Genomic DNA, 24,767 nt, shown 5'->3' with positions numbered 1-24,767 from the left:
GTTCCAAGTCTCCCCCACTGAACGTAAAGAGCAAGCAAGACAGACACGAAGGGCTCCCGCCTGAGCACAGTGTAGCCCAACTCCCGAAAGCAAAGAGCGGCCCGCAAGCGGCCACAGGCAGGTCGTTTCGGCAGGACAGCAGCAGCGACGGTGGACTTCTCATCAGGAACAGACAGGGCTACGCAGCACCGGAAAGAGACCGCTCGAGTGTGTGCAGAAGATCAGTCTGTTTACAGCCGACTGCGGCCACGAGAGACACAAAGGGAAATGATGCCAGAGGCAAACCAGGCACGAAGCTCCCCCGAAATGGTGACCGTACAGGCCAACACCGGGGGGTGCGTAAACAAAAACGTTAACGATATTTTCCGAGCTTTATCCTGACGGCAGCATTAAAATACTGCTTTTAGCAGCGACAGCCAAAGGGGCGGGAGGAGGTAAGTGGAACCGATCATACTCGTGTGAGCTGCGTACGTGATACGTGGGGGGGGTCCTGGTGGCTTCGGGCCGGCTGTGACAGGTAAGCCTGCGGGTTGCAATTCTTAGAGCAACCGCCAAAAGGTAAAGCAAAACGCAGAAAATGTGGCGCTAAAAAGAAAAACGGAATGTAAGAAGTTCTCGTTTCCCGCGTCCTTTTCGACGGAGCAACAAAGACAGAAGGGGCAAGCGGGGCACGGAAAGGCACGAAGACGACAGAAGCCTCGTGCGCAAGCCTGCCCACGGCACCGCAGGTGCACAGACTGACGAGCCCACGTCTCTGCAGGGACGACACGCGCGGCAGAGGAGCACGCAGCTGGGAGAGGCAGGCGGCCCCACGAGGGTGGTTACGGTACCAAACGCAACACGTTTTGTGGGGACGCGGAGGGATCACAACTGTCACACACCGCGGGCGGGGACATAACGTGGGGCGGCAGCTTCCGAGGGGAGTCTGACGCTTTCTCCGAGGGGTAAACGTGGGGTCAACCCGAGCCCGCGCGCTGACACACAGTGACAGGGCCACAGAGGGCTCCCGGAAGCCGCAGACACAGGAGGGGGCAGGCGGCTGAAGACGCGCGAGGCAGAGCAAACCGGCCGCAGGCCGTCCTGGGGTTCCCTCCCCCCGGAGTAGGGCTCTGGGCCCCTCGTGGGGGCAGAGGCTGAGGACTTACAGCACCACAGACAGCCGTCGTGCAGGCGGATGGACGAAAGCCCGCCGCCCGGCAGCTGGAGCCTGCTGGTCACGCGCAGGGAGCTCACGTTCCAGGCCAGGACCGTCCCGTCCACGCTGCACGAATACACCTTGCTGGGGGTGCGAACACACGGGTGTAAAACACTTGACACGGAAGCCAACGAAGTTACCATTAGATAAAGGTCCACAGCGTGCACGGTGATTCTCGCCCCAGCGAACGCTGCCCGTGTCGCGGGAACGATTAGCAAGGGGCTAACCGATCCCGCAGAGGAGACGGTTTGCTGAGGAGGCCGGTCCTTGCCCGTCGGTGTTTGCTGCCGGCTCCGCAGAACCTAACGTGGCGGCGGAGTAAAATCTAGCCCCTTACGCAGAACGTGCCGTCCCGGCCCCCTCAGCTCGTAGCAGCTGAGGTTCCGATTGGCACCTGCTACTCTCTGAGCTGGGCCTGAGGACAGAGGGCGCCCCTGAAACTAAGGGACAGGGCAGCGGGGGAGGGCGGCACGGAGGACGGCAGCAGACAAGCTTCAGGGCCGTGGGCCCCGGGCCCAGGTGGTGAAGCAGGTGACCGGAAATGAGGACCTACTGTGTGCCGGGCCCTGTTCTAGGCACAGGACACGCGGCAAAGAGCAGAACACGGGTGCCTGCCTTCGGGCTGACGTTCTTAGTACGGTAAAGACAGCGAATGAGTGAAGCAAAAATGTTAGGAGTCGGACTGCACCCCCAGGGCCTCAGAACGCGGCACTACTTGAAAACAGGGCCTCTACGGGAGCATTCAAGTGACGGTTAACAGGATGGGCCCCGATCCGCTATGCCGGGCATCCTCATCAGGGAGATTTGGACTCGGAAAACACCGTGTGAAGACAGAGAAACGGGATGCTGTGTCCGCAAGCCAAAGACTTGGGGCAGACCGGCAGCCGCCGAGGACAGGCAAGGAAGTGGCCGCCTGAGCCCCATGCTCACCCCGGAGCTGGCCCACAGCAGAGACCCGCGCCTCTGTACTCAGGGCCCGACACAGACGAGAAGGTCACGCGACTCTGCTCAGGACAGGCCGGCCCGGTGCCGGGAGGCGGTCGCCACGGCGACCGCGGACCCTTCCCCCTAGGGACTCCCGGCCCGCCCCGCCCGGGAGCCAAGCGGCCCCTTCTCCCAGCAGGGCCCGGCCGTACCTGGGTGCCCCGCTCTGGACAGCCAAGCCCGTGACCCCGGAGCGGTGGTCCGTGAGCTGCTTGTTGCAGGACATGCTGTGGACGTTGATGATGTAGACGACGGAGTCCTCTGAGCCGACCCACACCTGGCTCTGCTCCACCATCGCCATGCAGTTCTGACAGCGGGCGGAGAACGCGTCACGAATGCCGGCCCCTCTCGTTACTCCCAGGAGCTCTGTCCTACCCACTCCCCGCAAGCCCCGAACGTCCGCTCCTGGGGGGGACCCGGGGTTCGGTTCCCGCGAGCCCTGGCCACGTTTCTGTCTGCTGATCAGTACGTCAACTTATGTGTTCAAAGTGCTTCTGTCTAAAGACATCTGATTTTTGGGGCGCCTGGGTGGCTCGGTCGGTTAAGCGGCAGACCTCGGCTCAGGTCATGATCTCGCGGTACGTGAGTTCGAGCCCCGTGTCGGGCTCTGTGCTGACAGCTCAGAGCCTGGAGCCCGTTTCAGATTCTGTGTCTCCCTCTGACCCTCCCCTGTTCATGCTCTGTCTCTCTCTGTCTCAAAAATAAACGTTAAAAAAAAAATTTTTTTTTAAAAAAGACATCTGATTTTTTATCTGCTGCTGACTCATTAACACCGGACTCCTGGCCAAGTACGCTGCAACTCATGCTTGAGCGCAGCTCACCTAGTGCCTGACTCTCTCACGAAGGTCCGTCACGGCCTTCTTGGGCTTAGGGACACCGGACAGCACCCCAGCTCTACACCGGGGGCCGTTTTAAGCAGCAGAAACCACCATTACGACACGAGAATGCAAAACCGTGGCACTAAATAGGCCGCAAAGAGGGCACCTGTGTCCAGCCGGGGCTGAAACAAGACACAGCGTCCGCCGGTTTGACCTCGGCTGGGAACGCGCACCAGCAGCTCCGCACGTGTGCGTCTGCGGATAACCGTGAAAACACTGTATTTGCTTCAGGGTTAAAATAAACTCTAGCAAGCGGGTGAATCTGCAAACATGGAATATGCAAATAATGAGGACTGACTACACTAATCACAAACACAACTGCCCACGGTTTTCCATTCTGTAGCGAGACAGGGTTCTCTGGGTTTCCTTCCGGCCTAGAAAAGTCAACAACCAATGGTAATTTATAGATGTTTTTGTGTAACTTTGTTTTGTAAGTTTTTTTAAATTTAGTTTTGAGAGAGAGAGAGAGAGAGAGAGAGAGAGAGAGAGAGAGAGACGGTGCAAGTGGGGGAGGGGCAGAGCGAGAGGGAGACACAGAACCCGAAGCAGGCTCCAGGCTCCGAGCTGTCAGCACAGAGCCCGACGCGGGGCTCGCACCTGTAAACCGTGAGATCACGACCTGAGCCGAAGTCAGACGCTTAACCGACTGAGCCACCCAGATGCCCCTGTATAACTTATTTAAAAAAATGCTCATTTCTTTTTGAGAGGGGAAGGAGCAGAGAGAGACGGGGACAGAGGATTCGAAGTGGGCTCTGTGCTGACAGCAGAGACCAATGTGGGGCTCAAACTCATGAACCTTGAGATCGTGACCTGAGCTGAAGTCGGACGCTGAACCCACCGGGCCACCCGGGTGCCCTGTTTTTGGAGACTTGGAAATTAGAAATTGAGGACCGACACACTGGAGAGATCCACGGGTCGCACAAACACGTGCAACAGAGCTGTGCTCACGCGAGCATCTCAGCCCATCCAACCACGTCACTGAACGGCGTTCCTGACGCCTTCCTGACTTGCAGTTTCCCGAGCCGCTTCGCTTTCCACTTGAGGACGGTCTCTCCCGCGTTCATCCGTGACACGTGCAACCCTCTCCTGGTAACCGAACGCAGACTTCCAAATACAAGTAGGCTTCCGAGTAAACCTGGCATCGTGGTGGACGGGGTGAGACCAGACCTGATCCCAGGCACAGTGAGCGTGGGCGGTGGTTCACTGCTCCTCCTCTTGAAGTCCGAAGAAAGAGTTTCTAAAAAACTGCTAGCTTTGATTTTGCCAACAGATAGTCCCATAAATTAGAAAAGGAAGCCCGCTTACTAATTTCAGAAATAATCACTTGGAAAAAGCCCTTTCTTTTGAGGCATCTCCCTGAGAACTGGTATGGCTTTAGTCAAATGTCTTTCTTTCGTGGCCCGAAGATACCTTAGGTGGCTGCTCTGAACTGCAATGTCCAGAGGTGGGAGCACTTTCTTGAGATAATGACCCAAGTTTCTTTCTGTTCAACAGCAAGGAAAATCTCGGTGAGACGAGGACAGTGTTTTCACGTACGTAACTGGGAGAACTTACTGCTTTACTTGTTACCTGGCCTGACTGGGGACAGCAGAGGTGGCCTCACAAGGCGGCCCTGCGATTTGACTGTAACTAGGATTGTAAGCTATTCTATTCCTTAAAAAGTCTTCGAAACGCACATAACTAAGAATCACAATGAAAAAATTAAACTTAGAATAAAAACGGGGGTTCTCGGGACGCTCGGCTGTGTGTCTGACTCGATTTCGGCTCAGGTCATGATCCCAGGGTCGTGGGATCGAGCCCCGCCCCGGGCTCTGCTGAGGATCCTCTCTTTCTGTCTCCCTCCCTCTGCCCCACCCCCCACTCACACGTGCGTTGTCTCTCTCTCAAAAAAACCTAAAGACCTGCCATTGACAATACGGAGTGATGCTGTGGGATACCCTGTCCCACCGCCGGGCCCAGGTGGACTTCTCTGTCTTCGCAGACTCGCGGCTTCATCTGGCAGAGTGCCGCCCCGCACGGCGCCCTGCTTACTCACCAGCTTAGAAGTGCCCACTCGGAAGCAGTGCTGGTGGATCGTCCAGGAGGAAGCGTCAAACACGATCACTTTGCCCTCACTTAGAGCACACCATAATTTGGGGTGAGCGTCTTCAACTTTTTCTGCCGGGTCTAGGTGCCCTGAAGAAGTAAACAACCCAAAAACGTTTTCAAAGGCAAACCCTTGGACGCACGTGCACGTGACTGGTGCCATCACTCGGGCGCCGGCGCTGCCCGAGAACCTGCTGAGGGCCAGGCCCATGCCGGGTGCCCCGGACAGGAAGAGGGCACGAGCTTTGGAGCCTGAAGTCCCGGGAGGGAGCCGGCTCCGCCCGGAGAGCCGCAGTCGGCAGGGCCAGGGCGGGGCCGTCGCCGAAGAAGGGGGTCCCGGGCAGGGGGCAGAGGAGCAGCAGGGGTGCGCCAGGCGTGGAGAGCGGGAAGGGGGTGCGGCGTGGAGAGCCGGGACAGGAGCCGCTGCCTCCGGCCCCACATCCTCACTGGCACCCGCTGGGGCGGGCCCTCCGATGGCCGTTCCGAGGGCACGAAGCTTTTGGGTTTTTGACTGTCACGTCTTTGCATTTCCCTAACTGCTCACGAGGCTGCGGCCTTTAAGCGGCCACGTGGAGGCTGTCCTCCGTGGTGAGGTATTACCTCTCTCGCCCGTGTTGTAAAGATGTCTGAGAGCGAGGGAGTGAGCAAGCGTGCGTGTATGTAAGCGGGGGAAGGGCAGAGAGCGAGCAGAGCGAGAATCCCAAGCAGGCTTCTTGCTGTCAGAGCAGAGCCTGACGTGGGGCTCGATCCCACAGCCCTGGGATCGTGACCTGAGCTGAAGTCAAGCGTCGGACGCGCAACCAACGGAGCCCACCCCCCCCACCCCCCCCCCGCCGGCACCCCAGGTCTTTTGCCTGTCTTTGAGCTGGGTTGTGCTCCTCTCCCGGATGTGCAGCCACTCTGTGCCCGCCCTTGACCCGAGCCCTTGTCGGCGCCCCTCCCACTCTGCGACCACCTGGTTCACTCCCTCCAAAGTGTCTGTTTACGATTCCATCGTCTCAGTAGCGAAATCCACCAGTCTCTTCCTTCACGGCTCGCGTGGACGTACAGTCTCCTTCTCTGCCCCAAGGTCACGAACACGCTCTCCTGTTCTCTGCTAGAAGCTGGGTGCTGTCTTCATTTATGTTCGCCAGTGTCTTTCGCGTGTAGGTTTCCATCCACCTGGAACCGACTGGGCGATCTGTGGTCAAGCTTCGTGTTTTCCACGTGATACACGACATCCCTGACGTCACATATGGTAAAAACAGTCCTTCCCTCAAACCCCTGCTCTGTCGTATCACCTCTGTCACATGTCAAGGAGACACGAACGTGTCAATCTTCCTGGGGTATTCGTTCCACTGGCCCCTTGGGGAGATACCACCCTACACTGTTCAGTCTCACCAGGGACCGGGATGCTTCGAGGCCGGAGGGCTGGCTCCTTAGCGCGTGGGTAACCGGAGGGGTCCGGAGCCACCGCTAAAGGGCTTACCAGTAGTCCCCTTCTCGACGGGTCCTGACCAGTTTTGTCCCTCCGGCCCCTCGGCACCGGCCACAGCTCTGCTCACTTCCTCGCTTCTGAGATGCCGCTTACAGAACTGCCAGTCGCTCCACAGGAAAAAGGGGCTCCACCATTCTCCGTGGTCGTTTTGTGCTCTGGCCCTTCTAGATGTTCTGGGAGGGACGGCTGGTCTGAACCAGCTAGCCCATCGTGACAGGAAGCCCACAGTCCAGTCGGTTCTGATTTACAGGAAACCGACTTAACTCTAAAAACACTCATTTCTCCAGACACCACAATAAAAACTGTCTCGGGCGCCTGGGTGGCCCAGTCGGCTGAGCGTCTGACTCTGGCTCCGGTCATGATCTCACGGTTCGTGGGTCCTGCATCAGGCTCTGTGCCGACAGCTCAGAGCCTGGAGCCTGGTTCAGATGCTGTGTCTCCCTCTCTCTCAAAAGTAAAGGAACATTTAAAAAAAAAAAAGCAAAAAAACCCGTCCCACTGGTCTGTAGTGTCACAGCCAACACGGAGCCTCGATCGGATGAACCTGGTAAGTCTCCAGGGCCCCGAGGTCCAACCGCGCTCTGTCCTCCTTCGCGCTCAGTGTGTCCCCTTGCTGGGTCTTCAGGACAACCGGTGACGAGATAAACTGTCCTCTCGTGCTGGGAAACTGCTTTGCCGCCGAGCTGCCATCCGCCCTCGGGAACCGGGTGGGCCGGGAGACAGCTGTGGAGCCATAACCGCAAAGGGCGAAGGGGACAGGAGGGCACATCCGTGACGCTCCCTGTCGCTCACCTCACGCCCCGACGAGGTGAAGCAAAGCGCCAGACCACAGGTTCTTTTCTGCCCAGAACGAAGTCCTTTGCTCTCCAACACGTTGCGCCCTCAGAGCGGCCCGCCCCACAGCGCTTTCCAAGTCAGACTTAAGCCAAAGCATCTTTGACGGTTTTGCGCCTGTGACACGACGGCGGTCTGTGTTCAGGCTGAGGCCCCTCGCGGCGCTGATTCCCGTCCGTCCTCCGTTGCGCCTCGGCCGGGAGGTCTGCGCCGGACGCAGGGCCACAGCCTCGCCACGTGAAGGGGAACCGTGTTGTCAGGCATCCGGACGGGCAAGGGAAACGCGCCTGCAACCTCTAACGCGAGGTCCTGGGCGCAGTCCCTCGTCACAGTGGAAGCAGGCCCAGGTTAAACGCCCCCGAAAGAAAGGACGTGAGTGGAGGCGCTTTCTAAGCTATAAAGTGCTGTGCCACGTGAGGCACGGCTAGGTGGGAGCGGAGTCTCCACGGGGCGCTCGCCCCGGTGGGGTCGCCGGGGCTCCCTACGCAGCCGCCCGGCTTCGCCTCGTCGCCCAGGGCCTCACCCGAACAACTAGCCAGACGCCCGCCTGGTCCCCGCTCGCCCTGTCGCGTCCCGTCCCCCCACTTCAGGGCTAACCCCAAACGCAAACCAGGCTCCCCAAAGTGCCGGACACAGAGCAGCCCCGAGCGAGGGCAGGCCTCCTACCGGGCGTGTACAGCAAGACGTCCACGGCGTGCGGCAGGGTCTCTCCCGCCGAAGGGTTTATCTTGTGCTTGAGGGTCTCCGAGGTCGTCTTGGGGACCGCTGTGGGCACTGAAATGCAAGCGCTCGGTTAGTGTCGCGACTCGGTGAGACCGCTGCCGTCCCACCGCCCAGACCCTCGGCGGTCTCTGGACGTCGGTTTGGGGGGAGGGCGTCGTAGGCGGGGAAACAGGCACTAGAGCCTCCGCCTCCGGGCGGCCCCTCGCTCTCGCGCTCATCTGTGTGCCCGCCAGGGGCGGGACGGTGACACAGCTCCCCTCCCAGCCAGGAGGCCTCGCGATCTGGCCTCTGCCCACCCTCAGCCACCACGAGTCACCCAGCAGAGACCAGACCGAAAACATGGCTCGGCGACTGAACGTTCCCAAGACAAAACCAAGCGGCCTCTGGGCCTGGGCGCCGTGGACATCTCGGGCCGCAGCCGTGGCTGCCGCGGGGACCGGCCCGCACACCGCGGGCTCTCCGGCAGCATCGCCGGCCTCACCGGGAGATGCCGGTAGCGCCCCCTGCCAGGGGTGGGGTGCAGGGCGTCGTGATGTGAAATTCCTAGACCCTCCGTCGTGAGGGGATCGCAGGCTCTTAGCTGGAGCCCGGGATGGCTGCCTGCGCCTCATCGAGCTTTGCACAAGGGACCCTGAGCCGGGACAACCCGGTCACGGGGGACGGGCTGGCGCCAAGCAAGCTGGCACGTGCTGGGTGCCCCCGTGGCGACGGCATGCCACCGTCTGTAAAGGAGTCAGAAGGCTTTTGCGGAAACTCTTGACGAAGACTAGGCACGAGGTTGGAGTGACATAAACACCTGAAGTGTAGGGTTTGATTTTGTTCCCAATGAAAAACCACAACGAGCGACCACATCTGCTTCCAGTCCTCCTGCGGCTCTTGTGGGGACCAGAGCACCCCGACTGCTCCCGGGAAAGGGGGTCCGGGTCGCTGAGGGGGTGGGGGCCGGGACACGAGGGGAGGGGGAGAGGGAGGAGGGGGGTTCTGGGACACAGGAGGGGAGGGAGAGGGGGGAGTTTCTGGGACATGGGGGGGGGTTCCGGGGACACAGGGGAGTTGTTTCTGGGACATGGGACTGGGGAGAAGGGGGGACTTTCGGGGACAAGCAGGGGAGGAGAGGGGGGTTTCCAGGACACAAGAGGGGGGAAGAGGGGGTAGTTTCCGGGACACGATGGGGAGAGGGGGATTTCCTGGGACACGGGGGTGGTTGGGTTGTTTCCGAGATGGAGGAGGGGGAAGGGGGGGCGGTTCTGGGACATGGAGAATTGGTTTCTGGAACCAGGAAGCATCAGAGATCTCACAGTGATGGACATGGCAGAATAAAAGGTGCCAAAGTGAGATCTGTTTTTCCCGGTTTTGCAACATTTAAAAGCAGTCTCGGGACGCCCGGGTGGCTCAGTCGGTTAAGCGTCAGACTCTGGGTTTCAGCTCAGGCCGTGATCTCACAGTTCTGAGACTGAGCCCCGCGTCAGGCTCTGTGCTGACAGCGTGGAGCCTGCTTGGGACCCTCTCTCCCCGTCTCCTCTGCTCAGGCTCTGCCTCTCTCTCTCTCTCGTGATAACTTAACAAATTTTTAAAAAACAAACAAATCCAGAGTCTCCAGCTTGTACCCAGGGGATGGGACCACACGTGCAAACGAAACGTGTACGTGCATGTTCACGACAGCAGCATTTGTAAGAGCCCGATGGTGCAGAAAACCCAGTCAGCTTGATCACAAATGAACACAGCGGTCCATCCACACAGTGGAATATTATTCGGCCACAAAAAGGAGGCAAGTACTGGCACCCGCTATGTGGATCCCCTCTGAAAACGCTGTGGTAAATGAGAGAAGCCACTCGTGAAAGGACACGTGTATGTGACGTGCCCAGGACAGGCAAATCCAGACAGAAGCACATCAGTGGTGGCCCAGGGGCCGGTGGCTGCTAAATGTTACGGGGCTTCCTTTTGGGGTGCCGAAGGCGTTCTAAAATTCACTGTGCCGATGCTGGACCGTGAATACCGTGAAACCAGAGATGTGCGCTTTAAGTAAGGTACATAAGGTGCAGGGGTGCCTGGGGGGCTCAGCTGGTCGAGTGTCCGACTTTGGCTCCGGTCACGATCTCACGGCTCGTGAGTTCGAGCCTCCCGTCGGGCTCTGTGCTGATGGCACGGAGCCTGCTCGGGATTCTCTCTCCCTCTCTGTCTGCCTCTCCCCTGCTCACTCTCTGTCTCTCTCACCGTAAACTTAAAAACAAAAACAAAAACTGCACACAAACGGGACTAGAGATCATTTAAAAACATCCCTACTTTGTTCATCTGTTTTCATGAATTCTATGCTGTGGCTGACTTGGCCCGCGGCAACTACGCACGTAGTAAAGTGGTCAATTACAGTCTCTCCTTTATACAAATCACGAGACCGTTCTAGGTCATTTAAAAGTTGAAACAAAGCAGAAGTAACTCAAACGACAGTCATTCTTACCCACCAGCTGTTTCCTAGACTTGAAAAATCTACTCCCCACCCGTGACCCCCCAAAAATAGTCCACCACCGCACCCTGTATGGCTTCCAGAAAGTGAGAGCCAGATTCACATCTACATACCGGCGATCGGAGACTTCCTGCCTGGAGAAACTCGCCAAATCAAGGGGACTTGGGGGAGCAGATCTGTACTCCTGGGGGCCTCCGGGCACCGGTCAGCAAAAGGGACCACGCGCCGGGGTGCCTACGGCTCCCCGGGGGCGTGTCCCCGACCACAGAGGATTCCGCCAGCCCCAGGAGCCCCTCGAGGGCCTCCTGCTCCGCTCCACCCCACTCACCCGGCCGGCGCAACTAAGAACCGTGGCGATCCCCAGCCGGTGTCCAGTGGAACCCCGCTCGGGGAGCAAACTGGGAAGAGCCTCCGTGGGTCCCGCTAGGCAAGGAGCTCCCGGGTGAGCTGTTAAGCGACAGCGGGAAAGCAGGAGAACGTGTGGTGCTCAGAAGGAAACTCACAAGTTGCATGAGAGGACAGGGTGAGAAATTAGGGATCGGCCCTAATGTCAAGCAGGTAAGACTACTCAAGGCACGTTCAGGACCCCGGGACCCCAGGACCCCGTCGGACGCGCTAGTCTTACTTTCGTTCCTCATCTTATCGAAGTAAGATAACTTGGAGGCAGCGTAAATGGCACCAGGCGACTGCAGCGTGCCAACCACGGCGTCCATCAGCAAGACGTGGGTCAGCGCCTGCTGGATGTACTGAGGGTCCTGCAGAGAAACACGCTCACGTCAACGGTCACGGAAATCACCGACTTTGTGACGTTACACAAGACGACACTTTTGAAGACGCGTTGTTGTTTCAAGGCGACGGCAACAGTTCGGATTCGGGTCTGATGTCGCACCCCTTTCGGCCTCTCAGTTGCGACAGACACTGCTCGTTTACGCCGGGGACCGGCAATCGCCTGCCATGAAGGGCCCGGCCGCTGTGGGCCTTCCAGCCTCTGTCACAACCACTTGGCTCGGTCCTGCAGCTGGAAAGCAGCCACAGGCTGTCGTAAACGAGTGGGTGTGGACGTACGCCCATAAAACCTTCCTCACAGAGACAGCCATGGCCCACGGGCTCCGGTTTGTATGGTCTGTGCCAAATAAACCAGTGGGCATAAAATCAGACGGCTGGTCCGAAAGTCAGAGTATTACAACCTCGGAACGGACCCGGCCCTCCTTCCTGCCGCAGACGGAAAGACTCCCTCCGTGTTCACGGTCTCGGCCCCCCACCCCCCGGTGCCTGGGAGCTTCTCTCACAGAGGGCAGCGCCCCCCTCGTGGACGGTCTGCTCTAGGGGGGGCGACCGCAGTCCCCGTGACGACCGTGGGCTGTGCCGCCCCCCGCGGCCCCTCCACTGCCCCGTTCATCTCTGCCCGCTGCGTTGTGGTTTTCCTGTCCTTTCCTGCCATCTACACAGCACAGACCTCTTGTCCCCGTGTGTCCTCCGTCTGCGCCTCTGTCTGTGCTGTTCTTCGTGACCCTGAAGTCCTACCTCGGCGTGAGCAAAGCTACCAATCTGGCCCAAAGTAAGTGAAAACACGAAACTCCCTGGGCTGTAAAGCTAAGTGTGCGGGGGTTGGGGGGGGCGGGGGGGTTCCACGTGCCCCCTGCCAAGACCCTAGTCCTGAGAAGTGGCGGGGGGAGGGGGTCGTCAGGAGCAAGGCGTGCCCGGAAGACCCGACTCGGACCTACGTCCAGCCCCGGCCCCTCCACGGCGGCCCCTCCACACTGGCCAGTCGCCGGGTCACGCGAACCACAGCATCCGACCCCACCGGTGCTCCCGGGACCGCGCCGGAGCCCCTGGGCGTTAACACGGCCGTGCGCGGAGCAGGCAGCCCATCCACGGACCTTGTGGTCATCGGCCAGCTTCTTCCCGGCCCACATCTCCTTCACCATCAAGTGCCACACGTCACACTCCGTCTTAAGATTAGCTTCAAAGACTTCTTTCTTGGACGCCGTCTTAATCTTCAAAGTGGGTATTCGCAGAAGCAGAAAGGCTACTGTGGTACTTCTGACTTCCTAAGGACGCAGAAAAAAGAAGAGGCTGGTCAGTGAGATGTCCCCTCCCAGGAACGCTGGGGTCAGGGAGGGGAGCCGGCGGAGCGGACATTACAGAGCGGCGTCCGGAAGGTCCCTGCTGTCCTGTCCCTGCGCTCAGGGCTGAGGGCACCTGCCGGGTGAAGGTCGGCCTGGGGGCGGGGAGGGGGGCAGAGCTGGGACAGGGCAGGAGCGGAGCGGGGAGGCCCTGAGGTGACCGGAGGCTGGCGTCTGAGAGCCCGCGAGCCACAGGCGTGACCTGTCAGCACATCACACGTGCACACGAAGGGACTCGTCTGCAGGTTCACCCGTGGTCCGTTCTGCCTCCCTACGAGCTTCTCATTCCCTGCCATTCCGGGAGGAAGTCTGTGGAGGCAGGCGGCGGCTGGAGGACAGACAGAGGCGGGGCCCACGGCCAGCACCCACCACGGCTGCCTCTCCTGGCGCGGGACGGTTCGGGAGCGGGATCAACACGCGTCACGAGCTTCTCGAAAATACACGTGAGACCTCAGATGAGCGCCACTGAGCGTCCCCCGTGGGGGAGGCGACCACCTTTACGACCGAGGGGCACTCACAGCTAGCAAACAGCAGGGGCTGGCGGGCCACGCTCTCACCTCTATGTCCCTGAAGGTGGAGATCTCCACGTAGCCCGGCCTTCCTTCGGTGAGGAGGAACAGGCGCTTCTGGGTCATGGCGATCTTGCCCACGCCGCGATTTGTCTTGACCGAGCTCGACAGCTTGTAGACACACTCGTTCTTATCCAGGTGTTCCATCACCGACGAAGGCAGACTGACCTCCTGGGCCTCTGCCTCGGCCTCCTTCCAGCAGTTGTAGAAATCTTTGAATGTTTCCGGGTCAATCTGTTTCTGGTGACCTTTGGTAAAGAAAAGAGATCTCAGGGCCACTCCGCGAAGGGAAGGCGAGTGCGGCCAGGACTTTGACTTCCCCTTAAGAAGCCGTGCACTACCCGCACCGGGCAGCAGATGGCGCCGGCACGCAGGTCTCCGAGCCCCAGCGCCCTCGCTAAGGCGGCCCATCGCCCTCTCCAGCCCCCCAGCCCAGGGATACAGCAACTCTCGGGATGCCCTTCTTCGGGTGGCAAAGCCCCGGGTCACCACTAGAACTGGCGGCAGCTATCCCGGGGCCTGCGGGGAGCCGGTCCTCAGACGAAACGAACACAAAGAGACCGGGTCCTTGGTGATGCGCCCACACCACAGGATCGAGCCTGGCCTGAAGCCAGCCCCATCTCAGTCACGTGAGCAAATACATTTGATCATTCGTAACCAAGATGAACTCAAGTGACGCAGTAACCTTTCTAAATGTCCACCGTTCGCGGGCTCCGGAGGCAGAGAGAGACCCGAGTCTGGAGCCCAGCTCCGGGGGCTGGTGCCGTGACTCTAAGCTGTCAAAGGAGGGTGCTTGCTTCTCTGCAGGGTGGAAATGGGGCCCCCCACCCCCACCGCACCCCGGCTGCTAAGAGGCCGGGTCCGTTCCCATCCTGAGGTGTTCCTGGGGCTGTTCCCGCCCCGCTGGGCTCGGCCCCGGCGCCGCATCCTGGACCTGCACGTTCCCCTCTGCCCTCGCGCCCTGCAGAGGCACGAGCTGCCACAGGCCCTGCCTCCAGAGCTGCCCCCGGCCTCGCGGCCTGCTCCCTGGGCGCCCAGCACGCCCTACAGCGCGAGGAGCAGCTCTGTGTCTCTTGTTCAAACACTGCGGCGTTCCTCGCCTACGCCAGGCCCAAGTTCCCCCGGGCTTGGGCCCCTCCTCCCCTTCCCGCCCCCACGTTCCAGTCATACCCGCCTAGTTCCCCAGACAGGCCCTGTCTGCACACACTGCTCCAGGGTGCTCGGAACAGAAAACTCCTACGCGTGCTTCAAGACCCGGCTGAAACGTCTCACGCGCTCCCGTCCCTGAGAAGGCAGTCATTTGGCCGGGCAGCTGCCGGGCCGCACGCCCATCCCCCCACGGCAGGGCCGCGCTTAACGACACTTGCCGTGTCCCACCTCCCGTTTTATCCTTCCAGCCACCTCGGGAGGCAGGCACTGGTCTCGGGCCGTTCACAAATCGGGAAACTGAGGCATGGGAGGAGAGCCCTGGCTGGCAGAGGTCAGCGTGGGGCCGGGACCCGTGGCCAGGCCGACGCCACCCGGCCTTGTGTGTTGGCCGGCGTGCCTCCTGCCGATGCCCCACTCGGGAGCGCAGGGAACGTGTCCTCCCTGGCCAGCCCCGCCGGGGGCCCGATCTGAAGTGGACAAAAGACGTGGGCAAGCGCGAGAGCCCCCGCACAACCACGTCCCTCTCCGGCTCCGTAACAGCGTCAGGGTGACGGTCCCCGGGGAATCTGAGATCACGGTGGACGGGGCGGGGGAGGGGCGGTCCAGGTCCCGGCACACAGAACTGCTGATGTCACCGGAACCGAGACCCGGAACGTCAGACCCTCACGCCTCCGCGAGGCGCGGGCGCCGGAATATTCAGGAGACCGACGCTGCCGGGAGGCAGGACTCTGCCGGGGCTGACTGTTCTTCCCTTTGCTCATTGCTATTTTCCCATCGGCCCACGAGGGTTGGGACCACTCACGTGTGTGTTCAAAATCTTAGAGCCACTGGATCCAGACAACAAGACAGCAGGGATCTGTACGTGCTCGTGTAATTTTCAAAAAAGACATCACTGAAGCAAACGAACCACAAGGTACCCACGTGTCCCCAGGCGGCCGGGGGCTGGAGGTCTCTGCCTGGGCCGTGGCTGCCGACCACGCAAAACTGCCCACGGTCCTGCTTCCGCTGCGGGCTCGGTGCGGCCGCCTCTGGGACACATGGGTCTACACTGCCCGCTGCTTCTGAGCACCGTCATCAGACGCATTTGCTGTTCTCACCGCATGTCAGAAAACATTGAGGCCAAGCAGCTGAGCAAGGAACCCATTACTTTACGAAAGACTCCTGAACCTCGGGAGCCTGGGGCCAAGGGCCCTCTTCCTTCCATCACTCAGGACACATCCTCCTGCTGTCCGGGCCCCAGCCGAGTCGCTGGGCCACGCGGCACAAAGTGCGCGTCACCAGAACCCGGAACGGCTTCCTCTCGCGGACAGACGTGGCGCCAGGGCTCCACGACAGACTCCGGAACCCCGACCGCCGGAGGGCGGAGAGCCCAGGCGGCTCCAACGGGCCTTGGACACCACGCCCTCCAGGGCCGTGGCACCACTGGACGCTCACGCCCTGGCTGCCGCGCCCATCTGTGAACTCCACGCGCACCCACCATGCACACCCTGGCCGCCACGAGCTCCCGTGGCTACTGCACGCGCCCACGCAACAGATCACGCGTTCTCTGTCTGTCTCCAGGTCCGCACAGAAGTGCCTACTGCTCACTCCTGTGCCCTCACCCGCACGCGTCTCCCGGGGGAGGCGGCCGCCGGAGCCCAAGCTCCCGCACAGCCGAGCTGAAGGCGGCACACCTCAGCCTCCCTGCCCCGGGCCCCTCAGGAGCAGCTGCTGCGGGGTGGAAGTTACTGGTCTTGCAGTACGAACACCACACTGGGAACGTCCACGAAAGTCGAACGAACGATAAAATAGTGACAATAACCTGAACGAAGTCTCAGGTGTATCGTTACACTGCACGAGTTCATTCCAAGACAGCAACATCCAGCTCTGACTTAATAAAGCTTTTCTTTTTTTTTAACATTTATTATTTATTTATTTATTTATTTATTTATTTTTAACGTTTATTTATTTTTGAGACACAGAGAGACAGAACATGAACGGGAGAGGGGCAGAGAGAGAGAGGGAGACACAGAATCGGAAGCAGGCTCCAGGCTCTGAGCCATCAGCCCAGAGCCCGACGCGGGGCTCAAACTCATGGACCGCGAGATCGTGACCTGAGCTGAAGTCGGACACTTGCTTAACGGACTGAGCCACCCATGCGCCCCTAATGTTTATTTTTGACAGAGAGAGAGAGAGAGAGAGAGAGAGAGAGAGAGAGAGACAGAGCATGAGCGGGGGAGGGGCAGAGAGAGAGGGAGACACAGAATCCGAAGCAGGCTCCAGGCCCTGAGCTGTCAGCACAGAGCCCGACGCGGGGCTTGAACTCACAGACTGCGAGATCATGACCTGAGCCGAAGTTGGACGCTCAACCGACTGAACCACCCAGGCGCCCCAATAAGCTTTTCTAACGCATGGGTCGTTAAGCAAAAACACATGCTTGGTGCTGCCCCACAGTCCCTCACACATCCCAGAACCAGGACCGTTAAATGGGCTGTTTTGCCACGTGAATGGAACCAAGGTGACAACAGGGCCACCGACACCCCCCATCGGTGCGGCCCACGTCCGCTGACGCCCTCCCCGCTGTCCTCTGTATCCCTGCAGCATAAGTCTGGGAACACCGGCCGCTGTCCACGCGTCCAGCCACAAAACCATGCTTCCCAGGCGGCTACGTGCAGGGACACGCTGCTGGCCGGAGGCGGGGACAGCTGGGGAGATGGACCCTCTTCCTCCCGCCGGGAGAACAGTGCTGCCCAGGCCATCGCTGTCACGTGCCGTGAAGCAACAAGGCCACGTGCGGCTGCTGCACGGTGACGTCGAGGAGTCGCCGGGCGCTCTGGACGCCTCGCTCCCCGAGAGCAAGAGCCCCCAGTGGCCGCGCGCCCCTGTGTTCAGGCCTGGCAGCTGACCGGGCTGGCCCTGGCGTCCTCGTGACGGCCCCGCAAAGGGAAGGGGCAGGGTGTCCCTGGAGAGGCGCTGAGTCACGGGGGCCCCCGAGCACTGCTGCTCAGGGCTCTCCGCGAGGACCTGTCTCCCCCGGTCACGGCTCACCGCCCCCCACCCCCCGGGCGGTCACCCCGCAGGTGTCTCCCGCGTGCCCAGCGAGATGGCTCCAACGTGCCTGCCCGCGGAGGCCCCCCCACGAGACCAGGAGGAGAAGCTGCCGGGCCTGCGTGGGGGGCGGGGGCCCGAGGTGCTCCCACACCGTGAGGGAACAAGGAGCGCCTGGGACGGAAACAGAGAGGGAGAAAGAAGGCACCGGGATGGCTCCCTAGCGAACGCTCATCTGAGTCTGACCCCGGTGCTGCCCGGGAGGTGGGCGGCGGGGGTCTCGGGGGGTGCGGCCCGGGCTTCTCCACACACCCTGGGGAGACCCGTCCACAGCCACATCGGGAACCAGGCACGGTGACGCTCACCATGTCCGTATTTGGAAAAGTAAAACGACTGGATGCCACCCGACGGCCAGACAGACGAGGGCCCCGCGCTCCATTCCTGCGACACGGCCGCCGGGCGCTCAAGTAACACGCGCACGCCAACACAGGAAAGTTCTGGAAAGTTCTGGAAACACGCTGTGGAGGAGCAGAGTGACTGCAGACTGACACAGCAGGACACAAGTCACCTGTCCTTGAAAACCACACAAAGCCCAGGTCCCGCTTTCAGACACGCGTGTTCCCAGTAAACACGTAAGAACGTGGTCAGACAGGAAGGCTCCGGCTGGGGACAGGTCCCTCTAAGGAGGGAAAGACAGAACGGACAGCTGCGGTCAGCGTGGACAAGGCAGCGCTCCCGGAAGGGGGGACGATGCCACGTCGTCTGCGCCACCGGGCGTGCGTGCAGTGCAGGGTTCCCACCGACGGCAGAATCGCACACGGTGAGCGGTTCCCCGGGACGGGGGGACCCTGCGGGGGCGGCCGGCTCTCCAGTCGCACTGCCCTACCCCCAAAGATCAGGGACAGGCCAGCCCCTCCTGGTCCTATAGGTGCCCAGATGGGGAAGAGGCCTCACCCCACGGGTCACAGCACTGTTAGCGGACCGTCCTGGCGTGTTTAAATCCAGGCCGCGGCCGTCCTCTTACCTACAGTCAACGCCTCGAACAACCGGTTTATGATGTTGGTGTCCTTCACGATGCCCGACTCCTGGACCCTCTTCACGAAGTCGTCCAGCTGCATGTGCTTCTTCGGCAGCTCGAAGTTTTTCACGCGGTCGTCCGGCTTGGGGGCCTCCCCGGGCTTGTCCACGACCTCGCTGATGAGGCGTCGCAGCTCGGGCACCCGCTCGGCCTGGGCGCGCTCGGGGCCCGACATGGACTCCACCGTCCTCCGGACAAGATCGGCCGGGAAGATCCTTATGTCTGTCTTGTACAGACTCTGGAAATCCAAGAGGGCGTCCAGCAGCTGCCCCTGCATCAGGTGGACGGCCCCCCGGAGGTAGAAGTACCTGGCCAGCAGCACGGAGTTGTCGGGGGCCAGCAGGCCCATGGCCTTGCTCAGCAGGCCCACGCAGTCGGAGTAGTAGGCCTGAACGCACTGGCTCACCAGCGGGAAGTGGATCTCCGGGACCTTGAAGGAACACGTCGCCTTGGGGGTCGCGCTCGGAACTAGAGCGGAGAGAGAAGGAGCAGGTCATCAGCAGACCCCGAAACAGTCGTGTCCCTGCCATCCTGTCCGGGTCGTTCCTGGGCCTCGCGTACAACGTAAAGCAAGAACCCTCGTGCCTCTTCCAGAAAGCTCCACGTACCCCCGAGCCGAACGAGGGGCTCCCACTCTGCATCCACGGACCCTGGGAACACGGAACGCTTTCATCCGCTGAGACTTTAGCGCTAAGTCAAAGCTTTGGTAGACGGTCTTTATCGGAGGGCCCGACTGACAACCTGAGCCAAGACGCACAGCCAGGCAGCACTAGGCCCCGTGCGACTGTTTCCTTTGCCTCGGTGGCAACTCTGTGCGATGGCCACTGTCATCGCCCCCGTCTTACAGACGTGTAAGCCGAGGCTCCCCTTGTTCCAGGCACACAGCTGCTCAACGCCAGAGCCGGCCTAACCCAGCCGTGTCTCACACCAGTTGCTTCACCGATGTCACCTAAGGGCCTCACAGGTGGCACCGGGGCCACGGCAAGGCCAGTCCTGCAGGGAGGCCGCTCACCCCGGGAGGTGGGGTCTCGGCCACGAAGCCTGCAGGACGGGGAGGAGCCAGGAAGGGTAGGGGGGCTCCAGGTGAAGGTTCAGAGGCCGGAACGCCTTCCCGCAGCGGAGGGAGCACGGCCAGGGGTGAGAAGCGTCACCGGGTTTTCCGCGGGAGGAACTACGGGGCCCAGAGGCGTGACGTACCCTGCCCGCGGTCGCACAGCCAGGAAGCCGCCGCGAGGGGACTCAGACCAGCAGGCGCCTCCGGAATGCTTCGCTGTCACTGAGGACTTTCCGCTTAAACACACGCCCCCGCCCCCCGAGGCCAGCTGGGTGTGCGGCACACGCATCGGGAGGGGCCGGCAGGGCCCCCGCGGCTCACGGCGCCTGGCCTCACCCAGCCTCTCCCGGAACCGCGTGGAGAGCGGCCCCGAGCGCGAAGAACCGAGGCGTACGTGGCACCTCCTTACACGGAGTAAGACACGGGCTCGCACACGTGGCCTAGGGCAGCTTACACCCCGCCGAAAGCCCAGCTGACGCCGGGGGCCGTGCACGGCCTGCCTCAGAGACGGAGCCGCGGCCTCTCTCAGCACCGACGGGCTCTCGCTGTCCCTCCGCCCGGAACACGTCACCGGGGCGGCCCGGCCTCGCCAGCCACTCCCGTCTCTGCTGGAACGTGGCTTCCGCACCCGGGCCCCCTTCCCGTCCCCGACGCTGCTCCCTTCGTGCCGTGACAGCACGCGCCCCGATGTTACGCGTTCATCTGTTTTCCCAGGAGCCCCGCGCCACGGGGGTGGGGGCGCCGGGTCCCTCGCGTCCCCCGGATCTAGAGGGGGCGTGGCGCTCACCGGGGCCCGACAGTCGTGACCGTCAGGCGCGCATATGTGTAAACGTGTATTCTGTACGCACATGCGTGTACGCGCGCAGACATGCAGGCGAGCACGTACGTGCAAGTCCCCAACCGTGTGGAACTGCCATGATAGCAGTGCAACTGGGGAGCGGAAAATACAGGCAAGAAACCGTCTTCCAGAATGAGTGCGGTTTGCAAAACAAATATTTCAAACAAGTAAACTGCTAAAAACAAAAAAAAAAAACAAAAAAAAACCCACCCCCAAAACCCATCCCCTGCCACGGGGACAGGCTCCAGCTGTGTGCACAGACCTGCCACATGAGCCCCAGGGACGGGGGACACGTCACCGCGCGCGGGCCGGGTCACCACCTGTGCTGCTGCTCCTGGAGCCCTCGGAGTCCATCTTCCGGAGCGACGAGTTCCGGGCGGGCAGCTCCGGCGCCGCGATGTCCCTCAGGTTGGGCATGCTGACCACCATGCGCCGGTGAGTGACGTGCAGGGACGGCGAGTTTCGGGAGGCCATCTTCTCGATGGTCGGTCTTCGGGGACTCGGCAGCATCCTGCTTAACCTGCGGTTGGGAAAAGCAACCACGCCTTACGGACACGAGCGCGTCCGAAGAGTGGGTCTCCACGCCCGCACATCTGCGGCGCGAGCGCGGCCCCGGCCCGGTATTCCCGCACGCACGTGGGAGGCGGTGGCAGCGTCGGAGTCTCCCCGGCGCAGCGAGAGGCGGGGGGGACGGACGGGACCCCCAGAGAGACACAACACACGCGGTGTCTGCGGGGGGCCAGGAACAGCGTGGGGCGGCGGCGACGCGGACCCCGAGGTGCACACGCGGAGCACACGCGCGTCAGCTGCGCTCGGCGTCCCCCCCCCCCCCAAACAGAAGCGCGTGGGGACGTGCCCTACGGAAGTTTCTAAGTGTGAGATTTTCCGGCCGAATTTATCGTTCATCCACCCAAGTAACTGCACGCTGCTGGAGCGTCGGGGTCCCCGGGGTCACGCGCCCACACCAGAGACCGCACCTGTCCTCGTCCGACTGCGTGTCGAGGTCCATCTGGGCGAAGGCGTCCATCCTTCTGCTGAGCCGGGCTTTAAGGAAAGAGTGAAACATGTAGGTATCCAGAACCTGAAACAGACCACAGGGGGCCAGTCACCACCGCGATCGCGGCCCCCGCTGTGCCGCCGACGTGCTGGGGCGGCCTGCCCACCTCCCCGCCCCCCCCACCCCAGCTCCCTGGACACAAGCTCCTGAGCGGGTAGCTTTCTTCACTCGTCCCCACCTGCAAGGCTCACCCTCCAGATCCCCACCGGGCTGCCTGAAAGGGTCGCCACTCTTTATGTTTGAAAAATCACTAGAAGTTCAAAAACCCAACCATCTTCCTCTCACGACAGCCAGAGCCAGCGTCCTCTGGCCGTCGACTCCAGGTCTCCGGGGACCGGGCCCCCTCCCCACAGCAAGTGCACCGTCTGGCACCGGCCCGTGGCTCCCACCACCCGGCTGCTGGTCTCTCACCGGACAAGGTGACCCTCCAGCAGCCAGTCCCTGTCCCCACCCTGCCCCTGCTGCGGGTGACCGGCCCGCGGGTGACGAGGCCCGGGCCCATCGGCCGCTGTCAGCCCGGCCCAGCAATAGGAGGGCCGCAGGCGCACAGGCCCGTGGGGAAGGTGCCGGAAACCCCACGTGCAAAAAGCCCGCAGGAGAGTGACGGCAGGGAGCGGGCGTGTGGAGGGATGGGAGGTGGCAGTGTGGCTCACGGGGACTCCTGCCGCCCTCTGGGAGCCGACAGGGCGAGGAGGCGATGGCAGAGCACTGGGCCCGGGCGCCCTGTCACAGCTGTGACCCGGCTTTGCTCTGGCCCCACGCGCGTCCCTGGCTTCTCCCTGTGCTCCTCTGTGGCGCCTTTCGCGAAGGAGTCTCATGCGGGCACCATCTTTTTTCTTTTAATTTTTTTTTAAAGTTTATTTAGAGAGACAGAGAGACTGAGAATCCCAAGTAGGCTCCGTGCTGTCACCGCGGAGCCCGACGCGGGGCTCGACCTCACGATCCTGGACCAGGACCTGAACCGCGATCAAGAGTCAGAAGCTCCACCGACTGAACTGCCCAGGCGCCCCTCGCGTGGGCCGCGTCCTGTGGGCCCCTCAGGCCAGGCTCTGTGTCCCGGGGAGGGTGTGCAGAGGCTGCTGACAGCTGGGGCCCCCGCGGACGGGGGAGCACCGAGCGCGTCCGGCAATCGTCAGAGCAGACACGGAGGGCGCGGGCAGGGCCCAGAGAGAGGCAGAGGCCGCCAGCCGGCCGACGTGAATGGCTACCGCGTGGACCTCGGTCACGAGAAGAGCTGAGGCTCGGTAACCAGGCTCGGGCGTCCCCTCCCGCTGCCACAGGCTGGACGGCGAGCCGCTGAGAGAGGCAGCCTCGCTTCCCGCCTGGGGCTCAGGGCTGAGGCAGCTGGGAATCCCTACGGAGCCCGGAGTGGGGGGCAGCTCTGCAGAGACTTCTGGAAGCCTGCACAGGGGCCCGCCCTGGAGGGCAGAGCACGTGGAATTAGGCAAAGGAGGACCACGGAAGCTGAAGGGCCACGGGAGACCCGTGAGCCTGGAGCAGCCTGAGCGTGGGCCCCTCCGTGGCCAGGGCACCAGCACCTGGCGGGGGAGGGACACCAGCCCCGGGAGAAGGCCGCCCCACCCGCCTGGAACGCGGGAGAACACCGAGGTCAGCAGCAGTTGTGCCCCCGGCCACAACGAAGCCCCAGACACGACGCTGCACGATAGGCAAGAACGGAGGCGCCCCCAAAAGCTTAGGTGGGCAGAAAAGCCCGGCGCTGCCTCCCACCCCCCACCCCGGCTGCAGCGGCCCCTCGGATCGGAGCCGTCGGGTGACGGAGAGGTCTTGATCCGGACCGAGGAAGCGGTGTCCAGGCACACGCGTCTGGCGGGATTTATCACCCTCTCTCTACACTTACGCGGGGTGCGTTTCACGACAGGTAAGCTGCACTCTAAAAAGCGGATTAAGAAAGTAGGAGACGGCCACCAGGAAACCACGGCAAAGCAAGCTTCCTGTAAAAACTATTGATAAGATACTAACAGACGCTTTTGAGAAAACGTATTTTGAAAACGTTCTGAGTAGAGAGAGGCCCACGAGCCCCACGTGCTCCTCACCTGCTTGTAAAACTGCTGGTCCCCCGGAGCTCTGGTTTTGAGAAATTCCTCGCTGTTGAACACTCTGTGCTCATAATTTAAATGATTCTTCACCTCCCTGAGAAAGAGAAGGTGGTCTGAGCGTGGAAACGCTTTTAAATGCGTGAAAAAGTTATCACCATTGGGGCGCCTGGGTGGCTCAGTCGCTTAAGCGTCTGACGTCAGCTCAGGTCACGATCTCGAGGTCTGTGAGTTCGAGCCCCACATCCGGCTCTGTGCCGACAGCTCAGAGGCTGGAGACTCATTCGGATTCTGTGTCTCCCTCTCGCTCTCTGCCCCTCCCCGGCTCACGCTCTGTGTCTCTCTCAAAAATAAACATTAATAAAACTTTTTTTAGGTTATCCCTGTGACACAACACACAAAATGACCAGAGATACGTCCTGTGCAAGCTCTGTCCTGTAGAAAGAGGGTCCTGGCCCCCAGAAGGGCTGGGTTTGGGTGTGCCCGCTCCTCCAGCTGCCCATCACTTCCAGCACGGCTCCTCTCCGCACGGAGGGACCCTCACTGTTCTCGCCCCCTTGGGGCCCCCTGTTCCCTGTGCAGACGGCACGGCCACCGGTACCTGCCGTGGACCCTGAGGGGGAGGCCCAAGGAGGGCGGGCAGACTCTCTGAGCACGAACACCCACGACCTCCCCCAGCTAAAGTAACCGCCTACACACGGGATCGATGCTCTCACGGGCCGTATTCCGTATGTAGGACACTCAATGTTCTCCTTCCGTTGTGAGGGAAAAGTCACGTAAGAGAAATAAAGTCTGACCGTCCGTATCCAAATTGTCTGTTTTATGAATCCATCAAGATTGTAAAGTGTCAAAAAAAACAAAACAAAACCTCGCTCATGACATATTTCGTTTTAAAAGAACAAAAGGAGGGGCTCCTGGGGGGCTCAGTCGGTTAAGCATCTCACTTGAACTCAGGTCATAATCTCACAGTTTGTGGGTTCGAGCCCCACATCGGGCTCCGTGCCGACAGAGTGGAACCTGCTTGGGATTCTCTCTCCCTCTCTCTCTGCCCCTCCCTGACTTGTACTTTCTCTCTCAAAAAACTTAAAGAATTTTTTTGAATTCTAGAAAAAATATAAAAGAACAAAAGGAAAATCATGTATCTGTGTGCACACAAATTACACTGCTTTGAGCAGAGA

General features: G+C 61.1%; 1 protein-coding gene across 5 annotated transcripts in view; it reads right to left on the bottom strand.

Moving 5' to 3' along the window:
* The window catches only part of DENND3 (DENN domain containing 3), a 51,240-nt gene that overhangs the window by 5,403 nt on the left and 21,070 nt on the right, over window positions 1-24,767 (bottom strand). For 4 of the 5 annotated variants that reach the window (XM_042924376.1, XM_042924377.1, XM_042924380.1 and 1 more), the window contains 11 exons: window positions 23,590-23,686; window positions 21,456-21,559; window positions 20,799-20,998; window positions 18,533-19,054; window positions 13,321-13,580; window positions 12,518-12,688; window positions 11,263-11,392; window positions 8,120-8,227; window positions 5,093-5,232; window positions 2,332-2,486; window positions 1,146-1,279 (listed from right to left, as the gene is read on the bottom strand). In XM_042924376.1, coding sequence (XP_042780310.1) covers window positions 1,146-1,279; window positions 2,332-2,486; window positions 5,093-5,232; window positions 8,120-8,227; window positions 11,263-11,392; window positions 12,518-12,688; window positions 13,321-13,580; window positions 18,533-19,054; window positions 20,799-20,998; window positions 21,456-21,559; window positions 23,590-23,686 — 2,021 coding nt within the window. Of the gene's footprint in view, window positions 1-1,145; window positions 1,280-2,331; window positions 2,487-4,426; window positions 4,541-5,092; window positions 5,233-8,119; window positions 8,228-11,262; window positions 11,393-12,517; window positions 12,689-13,320; window positions 13,581-18,532; window positions 19,055-20,798; window positions 20,999-21,455; window positions 21,560-23,589; window positions 23,687-24,767 lie in introns of those variants that run through there. The other variant, XM_042924378.1, reaches the window with a different exon arrangement.

Source organism: Panthera leo, chromosome F2, assembly GCF_018350215.1.
Source record: "Panthera leo isolate Ple1 chromosome F2, P.leo_Ple1_pat1.1, whole genome shotgun sequence".
Classification (NCBI taxonomy): domain Eukaryota; kingdom Metazoa; phylum Chordata; class Mammalia; order Carnivora; family Felidae; genus Panthera; species Panthera leo.
Note: the sequence above shows the minus strand (reverse complement) of the source record. Positions and strands in the feature narration are given on the sequence as shown.